At 41.1% G+C, this 15,933-nt stretch overlaps 1 protein-coding gene across 1 annotated transcript in view; it reads left to right on the forward strand.

Moving 5' to 3' along the window:
* SIK2 (salt inducible kinase 2) overlaps window positions 1-15,933 on the forward strand; it is a 123,274-nt gene that overhangs the window by 57,011 nt on the left and 50,330 nt on the right. The window contains exon 4 of the mRNA XM_074936916.1: window positions 3,789-3,950. Coding sequence (XP_074793017.1) covers window positions 3,789-3,950 — 162 coding nt within the window. The remainder of the gene's footprint in view (window positions 1-3,788; window positions 3,951-15,933) is intronic.

The following is a 15,933-nucleotide window of genomic DNA, read 5'->3' on the forward strand; positions in this document are numbered from 1 at the left end:
CTCTGTTGGTTTTCCTTTATTTCTTCCCTTCTAGCAGGAGTGGGGGAAGCAGCGCTATCATTGTTTGTAATTAGTTTTTCTAGGTATGTCTGCACTTAAAATGCTACAGCTGCGCTACAGCAACGCTTCAGTGTAGACCCTATCTATGCTGATGTGAGAGTTTCTTTTGTCGCATAGGTAATCCATCTCCCTGAGAGACAGTAGCTAGGCTGATGGAAGAATTCTTCCATCGACCTAGCAGTTTCTACTCTGGGACTTAGGCCTGGTCTACACTAGACATTTACTTTGGTATAAGTACATCTCTCAGGGTTGTTGTGAAAAATCCTCACCCCTGAGAGATGCTGCTAAAAGAATTCTTCCATCGACCTAGTTACTGCCTCTCAGGGAGCTGGATTATCTACGCCAGTTGGAGAAGCCCTCCTGTTAGCGTAGGTCAGCGTTCTCAAACTTCATTGCACCATGACCCCCTTCTGATAACGAAAATGACTATATGACCCCAGGAGGGGGGACCGAAGACCAAGCCCACTGCCCCAGGCGAGGGTCCAAAGCTGAAGCCAAAAGGCATCTGCCCTGGGTGGGGGGCATGTAACCTTAGCCCTGGGTGATGGGGCTTGGGCTTGGGCTTGGGCTTCAGACTTGCTGGGGCCCAGGGCCAACACCAGCTTTGGCGACCCCATTAAAATGGGATCGCAACCCACTTTGGGGTCCCAACCCACAGTTTGAGAACCCCTGGCATAAGTAGTGTGTATACTGCAGCACTGTAGTGGCACAGCTGCAACAGTGCAGCTGTACCAATGCAGCGTTTTAAGTGGAGATGTACCCTTAGGTCATCTTAACGATGCAGCTCAGGTGTGTGGATTTTACACACCCCAAGAGATGTAGCTAAATTGACCTAATTTTCTAGTGTAGACCAGATGTCAGTGAATCAGCCTTTCTTAACAGAAGAAAAAGAAGAGGAGGAGGCCCATGTGGCCTGGGCATCATATGGACCAGCAAAGGCAGAGGGCTGCCTCACACAATCCTGCTGCTGAGTGAGATTTCTTGAGGCCTGGTCAACTAATGGAATCTGTGCAAGGGCCATGGACAATCTGTCCTTTAGCAGGTAACTCCAAATGATGGTTTCCTACAAAAATGCGTTTCACTTGTTCAGCTAAACAATTCAAAATCTGTTTGGAGAGGAGGTTTTAAGCATGCACGCATACTCTGATGGTTTGTTTGCAGTTGATGTCACATGATAGTACATTGCTGATGCCCCCAGGCAGAATGCATTTTGTCCTGGACTGCTCCCATCCCTCTGGCCAATAAGAAATGTTATTTCTCTGGAGGGAGTAAATTTTACAGTATAATGCTTTAAAAATAATGCACACACAATATGGTCCCCACACAGACTGAATTATTGAAAGTTGTTGAACTAAACTTTTTAGCTAATATTAATGTGTACTGTGAATAAAAATTAGTTGGCATTTTAAAAATTAAAGCGGAAGCAAATGCAGTAGTATGAGAAATCTGGATCTCCTGTTTCAAAGTTGGGATGCAGCAGGTCTGTGCGTAAGAGGAAGTGTGCATGTGACATGCTGCTAAAGTCAGTCTCCTGTGATAATGGGAAAGATGATAAAGTAATTTTACGTGAACCACATGAATATTACACTAGGTATTGTGCCACCATTCAGCAGTCTTGTCTGGTGCTAATTATGTCCTCAGTTACATGAAATGAAAGAGGGACTAGCTCTAACCTTGCACCCAAATATTAACCCAAGTTCCTTAGTTTACTTTATTTTAGACAGAAATTGAAAATGTCCAATGAATGGAAAACCTGTAGGTTTTGCCATGGGCAAAATGAGTTACACCAGAGATGTGACAACCAGGGACCAAACCTTAGTCAAGACAAAATTAAAAATCATTCTGTTCCCTCTTCCTCTTTTTAACAGAAACTCCTTTTAGACTAACAGCTGAGATCTAAAATATATTGCAGTAAGCAAATATTTCACTGTGGCAGCTAGTGGACATCCTGTTGCACTAATTACTGTCCCCTGCATTCTCTTTGGATTTCATTCCTGTTCCCATAGAACATATGTACTAATGTGTTACTGGGATGATTGTGTGTCAAATTGATTGGGGAGAGGGAAATACATTGAATGGTTCATGTTCCATGTAAAAGGCACAAAGTAGACATTTTCAGTATAATTCCTGTACAGTCTCCTGGCTGGAGTATATATGAATGTCAGATCTGCTCTGTTTGAACAGTTAAAAGATTAGAATTATCCATGTAGTTTCATAGTAAAATTTCTCTGCATCTATAGTACACAAAAACCTTTTAAAATAGTTCTAAGAAATAAGTCCTATTAATGAGATAAATTCTATGTCTCCTCTGAGCTGTAGTGACTAGTCCAGTGTTGTGAGTCAGGCATATTCCTAGAGTACAACCTCAGAATTTATTGGTGTTGATTATTTCTGGTTTAGCTACTAACCATTTAGCTTTAATTCACCTTGCATTTTTTTAACTGGTTTAATCCAGCAAATAATGAAACATGTCATGTTCACTGTCCCCTCCTGTTTGAATTCCACCACCAAAGATTTATTATTGTGATGCAGCGAGTCTGTCATGGAAATTGCTATACATACATCTGCTGCCGCCTATGTATCTGCTGAGTAATACCAGTACCATTACTTCACCTTTGCTGTTAATTGCACTACTGCCTCATGAGAGAGAGAGAAAGGATTGAATTGGAGACTGACCTCCACTTGGGACAGTGAATAGAAGCTGCTGCCTATGCTGTTCCTGTTCTGGGGATCCACAGAGACTTCTTTTTCTAGGGCTCTCGATATTCCAGCACTCAATTTACTGTCACAAAAATTATTAATGATAAAAACACACTGATCATAGTGCCTGAGGTCTGAGAAGGAGCAGCGTCCAGCCACAGGTCTGTTGTTGCATAGATATTGGTTGTCTATATTTTGTGGAAAAAATATAATTAGGCAGCAAGGCTGCATGTGGTGAGACTTCACTGTGAGGCCTGGCCTATACTTAAAAATTAGATTAACCTACCTATGTCACTTAAGGATATGAAAAATGTGGTGCCCGAGCCTCATGGGTAGATCGACCTGATCCCCGATGTAGATGTGGCTAGTTTGGTGGGAAAATTCTTCTATCGACCTAGCTACCGCCTCTTGGAAAGATGGATTACTACATTGATGGGGAAAAAACCTTCCGTCAGTGTAGGAAGGGCCTACACCATGGTGTTACAGCACAGTGTAGACATGTCAAAAGAGAGGAAGAATGGAGTGTAAATGTCTTCTTCAGGTGACTAAACCTTGAAACAAAGCTGATACATTATAGTAGCAAAAAGAAAAGGAGTATTTGTGGCACCTTAGAGACTAACCAATTTATTTGAGCAAATAAATTGGTTAGTCTCTAAGGTGCCACAAATACTCCTTTTCTTTTTGCGAATACAGACTAACACGGCTGTTACTCTGAAACCTGTCATTATAATAGCAAAAGCCAATTTATTGCAGCTGTCTTTCTGTTTCCATGGAAATAGTTCCTGTTTTATGACAAGGGACTATCAAACCAAAGCATGCATCACTGGAGGAAGGGACTATTGCGCTATGTTACACAATGTTTTTTTTCTGGCTCTGAAGCCATTTTGCAGAGGGGCTTGGGCGAATAACTATTGGTGTCTGAAATTGGCCAAAATCTTTCTCTTGTTTCTGCGTCATAAATGTTTGAAAGAAATTATTTTAATCACAGGGTTATCACATTTCCCTTGAAACATGCATTATTTTCATAGATTACCTTGCCAACCACGGCCGTCTGAGTGAACCCGAGGCCAGGCGCAAATTCTGGCAAATCCTCTCTGCGGTGGAATATTGTCATAGCCGAAAGATTGTGCACCGTGACCTGAAGGCTGAAAATCTCCTGCTTGACAACAACATGAACATCAAAATAGCAGGTACTCAGAATACAGCTGATTCTAAATAATACCTTATTAGTACCCATGGAAGCACCTGGTCTGCTCCAACAAATCAGTTCTTGTTGCTCAAGAGATTCCACTAACAGTAAGAAGTGGAAAGGCAAAAGAGGGCAATATTTTGCACTGGTGGGTAATTTGTGATGATGGCAATAAACACCAACTAAAAATAACTCCTAGTTTTAGTTCCTTTTTGTCTCCAGGAGAATGGAGCAAATTTGTAGAGTTTGGTGGGTTGTTTTTTTTTGTTTTGTTTTTTTGGGCGGGGGGGGAGGAGGTGGGGCGGGGTGGTTGGGTTTTTTTTTTTTTTTTTTTTTTTTGTAGTATCATGACACCTCATTAACACTGCCAGATGTGCAGGCTAAAACAGAATTAATCAAATAACTTCTTTCAACATAAAAAAGCTCAAAATGGAAGCCTATTGATTTTTTTTTTTTTTACCCTGCATGATTTCATTTTAATAAATTTAGACACAGCAGATGTTATATGCAATGGGATAATTTTGCTGCTTGTTACTTCATTACAATTCTGAGAACCCTTCCAGATTAATTTTAGCCCTGACACTCTAGCATAGGGAAGGGTTGGGTGACTCCCTGACTTGGAGAACTGTTGAACTTTTGTCATTATCAGTAGCTGGGGAATATGGGGGGTAGGGGAAAAGGAGTCTCTGTAGTAAGAAGCTGGTTTGTAATGAAGTAAACTTGTCAGTTATGACAAAGTGCAAAAAGACTTTCAGTTGGCTGACAAAGCTGTAGAGATACTCTTTTAAGTTACAAATTCCTATTGCATCATCTTATTGTTGGACTTCCTACCTAGTTTTCCTGCAGTGGCTTAAAAGGCATTGCCATGATGCAGGATGCATCTTGATCTCTGATATTTTTCATAAGGACAAGGCTGTAGGAATGTGTTAAAGGTGACACTCAACAGATTTTTTGTTTTAAATTGGCTTGTTCCTTTTTATTTATGAAGTATAAAGAAGGTGGCCTGAAAAGTTTCAGTTTTACAAAAATGAAAAAGGCAGGGGGATTCTGTTTGTTTTTATACAAGAAATTCAACACCTGTCTGGGCTGGAAGATTATGACTAGAGAACCAGTGAAATGGAAACAAGAGCCAAGAGAATGAAAGTTGAGGGACTGAGAGGGAAAGGGGCTTTTTATCACTGCTTAATTTTTTAACACCTATTTAACAGCATTTTTGGTAACTGAAGCCTTTGTTAAAGTTTCAGCACCCTTACCCTTTTAATAAAGGTGGTAGAGGTCCCAGTAAACATCCCTGAGATCCTGTAGCAAAACTAGGGAAGACCAGACTTGACATTCCTGATGTTTCTAGCGTTAAAAAAACAATCAGGAAAATCTCTTAAATCTTCCAGGCTTTATCCAAAAAAAGCAAAGAAGGAAACCAACTCAATTTAAAAAAACAAATACAAATTGCATGTCACCTTTTACAAGCGAACTACTCCATGAATGAGAACTCCATCTAAAATATGATAGAGAGGGAAGGATTATTTTAGTGCTTTCAGAGAGCTTTCTTGCAATATATACTGTCTGATATAAGAACGGGATTTTTGTGCTAGGCTGAGAAACACTTTTTGTCATCTTGTCTTCTGTACTGGTGGGTTTCTAGGCTCCTGAATTCTGTCATTTGTATTGACAAGTTTCATAAGTAACAACAAAAAGGGAACCGAAATATACTTCAGATCCATAGCAGTGTAAGCATGTCATGTGAAAATCGGTTTTCTTTAGAGATGGATTCTAGGCAGTAATAATAATGCATAAAATATCTGCAGGACATACCACAGTAGAGATCATGATTAATAGTAAAAGACAAAGCAGAGATGGAGCCCCAAAATCCCCCAGAACTTTATCCCAATTCTTTTGCTCAGCGCCATCTGTAAGTAATTTAATTCCTCTATAGAATGGTGTTTTCTCTCTAATTGAAAAAATAAAAGCTGAAGATGACATTTTCTGCGTTAGCTTGTTGATTGTATCACATATCTGTGTGGCAATATAAAAAGTAAAAGTCAAAGGGTTCAAAAGATACACTAAGAGAGAGGGCTTTGTAGAGGCAATTCTGTATGATTTTGCAAAGACAGACTTAACTCGAACCACACAGTTGGATAACAGGATGTATGCACCAAAAATGGGGGTCACCCATCTGTTTGTTTTACTCACATAGATTTTGTCAGACAATTCTGGTGATCTAAAATACAGCATATTTACTTTGTTAGCATTAAATACAAATTTTCAAATTTATTTTGAGCAATCCACATCTGTACCATCTAACACTCCTGATTTCCCTTTCCTTGTGGACTGAAAATTTACAGAAAGATTGAGCAATAAGGTAAACCGAAAGCAATGAAAAGGGAGGTGTATTTAATTTCAATGTGTGGTGCCTGCAGAGCCTGCTTGCCTGCTCCATATTGCTGGTAGAACATTAGGCTCTTTCTAGTTGCTGGTTTTAAACATACTGGAGGACATTTTTGGTTGAAGAAAGAATGGAAGGATCCTTATTGTTATATTTTGGGTTAAACCTCCATGAAACTTGGGGGTATAACAGCCACCCTTCGTTTCAGATAGTAGGAATAGTTAAGCTCCTTTATGAAATACTAGATGTCTCTTCCCAAAACAAAGGCATGTACATCCAAGGCCACTCGCGAATTAGAATTATGTGGGCGGAGGGTTTCACTGGGTATTGTTTGAATAGAAAGTGTTTGGGGATGGGAGACAAGAAACAGAGAAGGAAACTCCAGATGTAACCTGGATGAGTTTGGTGTGTGGTCCTGAGAGAAGCCTGGAGGAAGGGCTTTTGGGTCCCATGCTAGCTAAGAGAGATTTGGGACTGTGAGTAAGGAAACAGTCTCCTGTTGTTTGGTTCCTGCGGTGTTCAGGGAAAAAAGGGATTTTATATATTTTTGTAAATAAACAAGATTACAACAAAGGTACCTGACTCCATCAATTTCTTCTCCTAACTGGAATCTGCAAGACCCCAAATTTTTGGCTCGGTGTTCAGGTCAAAAAGGGTAACGCTATAAAACAAGGGAGCAAATGGACAATTAATAGCTGGTTCTTGATGTCACGTCCTGTGTATTTCATAGCCACACGCATGCATCCTGTAGCCATGGGTGCTGGAACTATTTTTATAGTGAGGGTGCTGAGATCCATTGGACCAAACTGTAAACCCTGTATATAATGGAAACCACGTCAAGCCAGGGGGTGCGGCAGCACGCTCCGCACTCCTAATTCCTGCAGAGCACTATTATGTCACACTAGAAAGTCAGCAGCAGCGTCAGATAAACTGTAAAAATGGAAGGCTTTTATTTCATGTAATATGAAAATGAATAGCACAGTTATTGCAGTAGTCCCCATGTAATTTCATTGGATATTAAACTTCATTTTATCTTATAAATTTCAATTTTTTGTATGTTTCAGGATTTTGTGTTGAAAATGCATATCTGTTGAAGTTGTCAGGAAACAGGAGGATTTTGCAGTAACTTTGCTTGGAAGTTGGGAGTTTTGGAGTAAGGGACAAATGGGGCTTTTGGCATGGAAGGCCATTTCAGACTGTGGACCAAGTGCATAAGCTGTACGTTATAATAAACTGTTCAAGTGAAATAGTTAATAATGTTCAGAATGAATTTGTATCATTCAGTTTCAGAATTAGCACCCCATTAAAGTTAATGGAGCAATTAACATTGTTCTCTCAGAGCTATTGGTGACAAAGATACCTGAATTGATACTGAGGGTTTTAGGCAGTTCTCTGAACTTTATTCTACCACTTGCGCAGCTTCATCAAGAGCTCTTCTTGACCTGCTGCTCACAAACTGGGAAGAATTAGTAGGGGAAGCTAAAGTGGATGGGAACCTGGGAGGCAGTAATCATGAGATGGTTGAGTTCAGGATCCTAACACAGGGAAGAAAGGAGAGCAGCAGAATACGGACCCTGGACTTCAGAAAAGCAGACTTTGACTCCCTCAGGGAACTGATGGGCAGGATCCCCTGGGAGAATACCATGAGGGGGAAAGGAGTCCAGGAGAGCTGGCTGTATTTTAAAGAATCCTTACTGAGGTTACAGGGACAAACCATCCCGTTGTGTAGAAAGAATAGGAAATATGGCAGGCGACCAGCTTGGTTTAATAGTGAAATCCTTGCTGATCTTAAACACAAAAAAGAAGCTTACAAGAAGTGGAAGATTGGACAAATGACCAGGGAAGAGTATAAAAATTTTGCTCGGGCATGCAGGAGTGAAATCAGGAAGGCCAAATCACACCTGGAGTTGCAACTAGCAAGAGATGTTAAGAGTAACAAGAAGGGTTTCTTCAGGTATGTTAGCAACAAGAAGAAAGTCAAGGAAAGTGTGGGCCCCTTACTGAATGAGGGAGGCAACCTAGTGACAGAGGATGTGGAAAAAGCTAATGTACTCAAAGCTTTTTTTGCCTCTGTCTTCACAAACAAGGTCAGCTCCCAGACTACTGCACTGGGCAGCACAGCATGGGGAGGAGGTGACCAGCCCTCTGTGGAGAAAGAAGTGGTTCGGGCCTATTTAGAAAAGCTGGACGAGCACAAGTCCATGGGGCCAGATGCGCTGCATCCGAGAGTGCTAAAGGAGTTGGCGGATGTGATTGCAGAGCCATTGGCCATTATCTTTGAAAACTCATGGCGATCGGGGGAAGTCCCGGACGACTGGAAAAAGGCTAATGTAGTGCCCATCTTTAAAAAAAGGAAAAGGAGGATCCTGGGAACTACAGGCCAGTCAGCCTCACCTCAGTCCCTGGAAAAATGATGGAGCAGGTCCTCAAGGAATCAATTCTGAAGCACTCAGAGGAGAGGAAAGTGATCAGGAACAGTCAGCGTGGATTCACCAAGGGCAAGTCATGCCTGACTAATCTAATTGCCTTCTATGACGAGATAACTTGCTCTGTGGATGAGGGGAAAGCAGTGGACGTGTTGTTCCTTGACTTTAGCAAAGCTTTTGACACGGTCTCCCACAGTATTCTTGCCAGCAAGTTAAAGAAGTATGGCTGGATGAATGGACTATAAGGTGGATAGAAAGTTGGCTAGATTGTCGGGTTCAAGGGGTAGTGATCAATGGCTCCATGTCTAGTTGGCAGCCGGTATCAAGGGGAGTGCCCCAAGGGTCGGTCCTCGGGTCGGTTTTGTTCAATATCTTCATAAATGATCTGGAGGATGATGTGGATTGCACCCTCAGCAAGTTTGTAGATGACACTAAACTGGGAGGAGAGGTAGATACACTGGAGGGTAGGATAGGATACAGAGGGCCCTAGACAAATGAGAGGATTGGGCCAAAAGAAATCTGATGAGGTTCAACAAGGACAAGTGCAGAGTCCTGCACTTAGGGCGGAAGAATCCCATGCACCGCTACAGACAAGGACCGAATGGCTCGGCAGCAGTTCTGCAGAAAAGGACGTAGGGGTTACAGTGGACGAGAAGCTGGATATGAGTCAGCAGTGTGCCCTTGTTGCCAAGAAGGCCAATGGCATTTTGGGATGTATATGTAAGGGCATTGCCAGCAGATTGAGGGACGTGATCATTCCCCTCTATTTGACATTGGTGAGGCCTCATCTGGAGTACTGTGTCCAGTTTTGGGCCCCACACTACAAGAAGGATGTGGAAAAATTGGAACGAGTCCAGCGGAGGGCAACAAAAATGATTAGGGGACTGGAACACATGACTTATGAGGAGAGGCTGAGGGAACTGAGATTGTTTAGTCTGCGGAAGAGAAGAATGAGGGGGGATTTGATAGCTGCTTTCAACTACGTGAAAGGGGGTTCCAAAGAGGATGGATCTAGACTGTTCTCAGTGGTAGCAGATGACAGAACAAGGAGTAATGGTCTCAAGTTGCAGTGGGGGAGGTTTAGGTTGGATATTAGGAAAAACTTTTTCACTAGGAGGGTGGTGAAACACTGGAATGCGTTACCTAAGGAGGTGGTGGAATCTCCTTCCTTAGATATTTTTAAGGTCAGGCTTGACAAAGCCCTGGCTGGGATGATTTAGTTGGGGATTGGTTCTGCTTTGAGCAGGGGGTTGGACTAGATGACCTCCTGAGGTCCCTTCCAACCCTGATATTCTATGATTCTATAGGACATAGCACTGATAGGACACCCGGAATGGGTTTTTTTGTGTTTGTTTTTTACCATTTTGTCATCTAGACTTGCATTGACCATTGGTAAGGCAAAGTTTTTGTCACAGATATTTTTAGTAGAAGTCGTGGACAGGTCATGGGAAATAAACAAAAATTCACGGTAGCCTGTGACCCTTTTCTGACTTTCACTAAAAAATCCGTGACAAAAGGGGTAGGTGAGTTCAGCACCCACTGCTGCTGGGGCTTCCGGGTCCCCCACTAATGCGGTGCGTGGGAGCTCCGTGGTCCCCCTACCCCTAGGGCTGGGTTGCTGCAGGGTCCCCTCGCCCCGGGCAGCTGGTAGCTGCAGCTGCCCCCAGTTGCAGCTGTGGGGAGTCCCCGCTGGCCACTGCGGCTGGGCAGATGCAGAGGGTCCACCGTGGCTGGGCAGCTGCGTGTGGTCCCGCCGGCCGCCCGCTGTGGCTGGGCATGCAGGGGGGAGCTGCGAGGGTGGTATTGGCTGGGAGCTCCGGCCCTAGGGCAGAAAATGTCACAGAGGTCAATGGAAGTCACAGATTCTGTTACCTCCATGATATAATCGTAGCCTTAACCATTGGTTTGCAATCTGTTCATGTTTTCTAAGGTTTTCTTTTCAACCATAAGACTTAATGACTTATGATTAACGATTATTACTATTTTTTAGAATGAAAGCTGGTACTTGGGCAAATTTTGAATTGCTAGGAATTGCAGCATATGTGGACTTATCTGTCAGTAACTGTACTGAATTAATGAATGTTCTTGGCCTGTTATTTGTGTGGTCTTTCATTTCCTCTTCTGTTCATCTCTCCTTCCCTGCCCCCTCCCTCCATTTTATTTTCTTTATGCCGGTTTTTTGTGCTATTGTTTGCCACGTTCAACCAGGATTGTTTTTCAGATTTCCTACTCAGGGGTCTGAGCTGCCTTGAAGTTTGTGCTGTATTCAGAGAAGGTCTCCTTTACATAAATGTCCTTAGAGGAGCAGGGAAGCAAGTTTCCTGCCTCCCTGAACATTCCAGCACAAGCATAACAAAGGCTTACAAAAACCCTATTTCAAAGGCATCCCAGGAGTCCTGCTAGCCAAGGAAAGGTTAGAGACCTGAGCTGTACTAGCATAGGGAATTTCACAGCATGCATTCTCAAGGATTCAAAAATAAATAAAAGCAAAGTGAAATCATAAAGTTATTAGCCAATTCCATTTGCTGCTTATGTCAGGCACTCGCTCGCTCTCTCTCTTCGGGTCTTCTGTAGTGTTATCACTGTATTGTCAAAATGCTCGTTACTGTGCTGGCCTGTGGATAAGTATCCACGTTAGCTAGTAGTCCCTACACGTCACACTTTTCATATACTGTGATTCTTGTGTACAGCTTTGTCGTACCCAGAGTGGTCCCTTTGTCCAGCAGTGGCTGTAGTGATGGCTAATCAGAAGACAGTCATAGCTGTCAGAAACATTAGGGTGATTGGTGTCCAGTCATCTCTTTCATTAATTCCACAAAGTGATGAGCAGTGAATTTCACCCTGTGTTTCACCCCAGACTGTGTGGTGTGTTTCATCCCAGACTGTGTGGTGATGTGTTGTCACAGAGGTCTTTGTCCTTTCTCCCTTCCCCAGTAGGTCATTTGTGCTTAGATGGATGCAAGTTGCTGTGTTCTTTGCTGTCTCCAGTCAGCAAATTGAGAAGGAGCAAAAGGCAGCCAGGGGCCGAAATCCCATAGCCTGGTCCTTTCTGTCATGAAAAAAATGTATATTTTTTTTAAAGAGCAAATTAAAGCAGTTGATTATTTTGAGACAGTTCTGCAAAGTCAGAGGAAAACCAGACCCAGCTGATATCTAACCCCAAGAGTGTTTCTATTGTTGTAATGGCATTGGGCTTTTTGTACTAATCCTATGGGCCCTCCCTCTGTTAGTCAGTCTGGGATATCCAGCCACACATCCAGTTCTGCCATGAAAGAACAAAGAGTCAACTGCTTAGCTGCATTCTTCACAGTAACTTGTTGGTGCATTTCACTAGTTAATTTGCAGCAAATCTGCTTCTGGCTCTTGGGGCTCTTATTCTGAAGCTTTTTCTTTTTAGTGGCGGAACACTTCTTGGTCAAATGTAGAAATAGGAATAAAATTGCCCTTTGTGGTTCAGCTCAATGGTGAAGACACTCAGACCCAAAAAACCTGTTCCCAAGAATGCATGCTGAAGTATTTGTGAGATTGTCACCCTTGCTGCTTAGGCTCTCTCCTCTTCATTCCCCCCCGCCCCCACCCCCAGCAGGACTGCAAGTTACAGGTTTTTTATTTAAAGTTGCTCCAAAAAACGACAGAGAGAAGTCCAAGGAACTTTTCTCAACAGGGATCTTTATGTAAGGTAAGTAAATATTGATCCTAGGGAGCAATGAATCTGAGCTGATTGTTCTAGGGGATTAACTTCCAGATTTTTTTATATATAAATAAATTCAAACTCAAAGTGCGTCCTAAATAACAAATGTACATATATTAACAAGGCCCTCCATTTTTATTTTATTTTGTTTAAAATTACCAGGTAATTTATCATATGTTCATTACAAAAAATTTAAAATGGGTGAAAATCGGTGCAAAAAATTATCAGTTTTCTGAGTAAGCATCTGGGTTAATATTGGGGGATGGGAGAACAGAAAAAAGCAACAAATAGAGAAAAGTAAGGGTATTGAAAGTAAAAAGTTTAGTGCTGTGGTTGATTTCGTGAACTGTACATTAACAGTACATACACATATGCACACATGTGTGTATGTTGCCTTACTTTAACATACAGCCTTGTATTTACACTTACACTAATTTATTATTAACATAAACGCACCTACCCAATACTTTGGATTTCCTTAACATAATCAGTATTTTCATGTACTTGAGTGATCCAAAATTGGGGTGAAAACTAGTAAAAACCAAATCGCTTTTACAGAACCTGGGAATTTTCTGGTAAAAATTGAAAACAAAGGATCTTCTATATTGACTAGATAAAATGTCTGCTTGGGGAGGGATGGGTTAGAGCTATTACACTAATGCATTCTCCTTCAGATTTTACCCTGCATTATTTTTTAGTGCTAACCAGACAGTCCCCTTTGTTCTTATCAGAAACTGTTTGCCTCAGAAAAAAGTCAAATTAATTTTTTTATTCTTTGATTTTACTTGGTTTTGAAGGGTCTTTGCGGGCCAGAGTGCAGATTATTGACTGCTTGTGCACTGTGGCTCCACCAAATAAAATCTGTGTGCTCTGTAAAGGTCTGTGGAAAATAAGCACAGCTTTGAACTAGGATGAAACAATGAGAAGCTCTCTGTATAATTCCAGCCCATGAGAGCTTGGATTAGTATCTTTTATAGACTGAGAGTCTGCAGAGATCACATGAACTTGATCGCAATTGTGGTTGAACCAAATCAGGTAGGAGTGACTATTATTTTGAAGTAGAGTGCGCTGCTGGCTTGTCTTGCTGGTGGACAGTAAAATATGCATTGACGTCAGAATGGCTGATCAGTATTCAGTTCATGAAGTGGGTCAGGTTTGTTTCTACCACACTCATACCTTTCCTTTATCAGCACACCTCTCACAATTATCTCCTTCACTCATATTACCATCATAACTAAAGATCCGTGTGCCTCCATGAAGCCAGGAAGGTTGAATTCTGTTGGTAATTTTTAAAAAGTGGATTAATTTAACCCTGAAGCTATTTGCTCTTCAGCAGGAGGATTTTTAAATCTGTGAATTACAGCTCACCTCAGAGTGTTGGATGCACAGCAAAAATTGCAGAGGTTCTCTTATTTCTGGGAAATAGCTTCCATTTTTCAGTCTGAAAACTGGTTTAAAACCTTACCCCATTGTTTCCTTTTTTAACAGACGCTCATTTAAATGATATAAACACACAAATTACACCTCTTTGATTCAAGATTTTTTTTTTTTAGTTTATTATTTTAAAGGGGTAACCAGGAAAAGAAACAAAATGCCAAGATCATTCAGACTAACATTTGCAGGCTGCAGAAACATACAGTTTATACAACTGAAAACAAAACTGTGAATGATCGTATATCGGAAGCACAGATGCGGGCAAAGGTTAAGAAGATAAAGATCACTCCATTGTATAATCTCAGCCCTTATAGCGGGTCCAATTGGAGCCCTCCTAAGATTCTCATGATGACATATGCTCTATGAAAGGCTTTCTCTTGAAGAACACTAATATTCTTTAAATCTGATTGCTAGATCTGGAACAAGAAATATTAACAAAATTCATGTTATATTAAAAGGATCATCTCTGATCCAGGATGAAGTGTGATTATAATGGAACAGCAATTACAAAACACACAAACATAGAAATGAAGAAAAAACCTATTGTTTGTTTTTGTATTTACTTGAGTACCAGTCACTCTAATGCTCTTATCAAAGCAAACCAATCAAACTAAAAATAAATAAATCAAACAGCCCAATGGTATACCTTAAATGTGAGGCCATATACAATGCTTTGTCTACATCTGGGTGGGGTTATTTTTTGGTCCAAATACCTTTTTTACAATAGTATTAATACGTGGGTTTTATTTTTTTAAAAATTAGAAGAAAATTATAGAAACCTAGAGAAAATAAGAGATGGGTAGTTTTAATTACAAAGATATGGCCCAACAACTGACATTGAACACTTATCCAAACAGGTAATTATCTTGTCCAACAGTGGAATGTGTTGGATTTGTAAAGATCTGAGCTATTTGCTGGAATATGTATCCCTAAGTGTCTGAGATTTTTGTTACATGAAGAAGTCCAATCTGAGTTAGTAGGTGTCTGACTTGGGCTGTACCCTATTGCCAATGCATGCCATTTTTCAACACTTACTTTAAAATCAGAGAGATATGTATGTTCCTCAGGAACTGAAGAGGAAGGAATTGAGGTTGTAGGATTCAAGATAAAAAGCAGTAGGTAATCTGCATATATGGCAACTCTGCACTCAGTGTTGTTCAGAGAGAAACCTTGAAAAACATCTAGTGTTTGGGGTCAGCAAGATAGTGGACAACACTGTCTAGTACCGTTCTTCAGAAAATAAGATTGAGATTTGCCACCATTAATCAAAAGGGACGTTCTTGGGGAATCTATAAAATGGCTCTATCCATGACATAAACTTCTCCCTAAATCCTGTGGAAAAGAGGTACTGCTACCCACACCACTCAGTCACAGTCTGTCTTAGCATCTGGGATAGTATACATTCTGGATGTGCCATGCCATTGACCAAATGGGGAGCAAGAGGTTAAAGCCTTGCAAGGGCCATGCTGTCTTGTTATAAAACCTGCTTGCCCTTGGTGTAGATTTAGTGAATATTACATAAAAACAATGAAGTATTTGGTGTTATAATGTAAATACTTTACAGAGTTCTGAGAGAGGAGAATCTCAAGAATCCTTCATGCCCTGGAAAGACACATTTGTTACACCTGACCAATCCAGTGTAAAGGCCCTCTCTCTCCTTTTGTTGTTCAGAAAACCCAAGTTACAGTTGAGTAACCTTTATTTTAATGGTCTCTACAGAGCTCTGGCCTTATCTGGATCCCTTCATGGATTCATTAAGATGCTTACTGAAATATTAGCACTGCATACAAGAGAATGGTTTATATGGACCTCTGTATTGTTATAAACAACTAGTTTAATTTTTTCAAGACAAGGCTGTCTGGAGGTATTCTGGCAACTTTTATAAAACTTTGAGCTTAAAATGATATGAATACAGCAACATACTCTAGTAAGTACCCAGAGTGGAAACAGGTAGTACATCAGAACATAGTCTAAATTAGTTAAAAAGAATTAAAAAAACCTTCAAACTAAGGCTCTGCCTACACTACACATGTTACAGCAGCATAGCTGC

This window comes from Natator depressus, chromosome 22, assembly GCF_965152275.1.
Source record: "Natator depressus isolate rNatDep1 chromosome 22, rNatDep2.hap1, whole genome shotgun sequence".
NCBI lineage: Eukaryota > Metazoa > Chordata > Testudines > Cheloniidae > Natator > Natator depressus.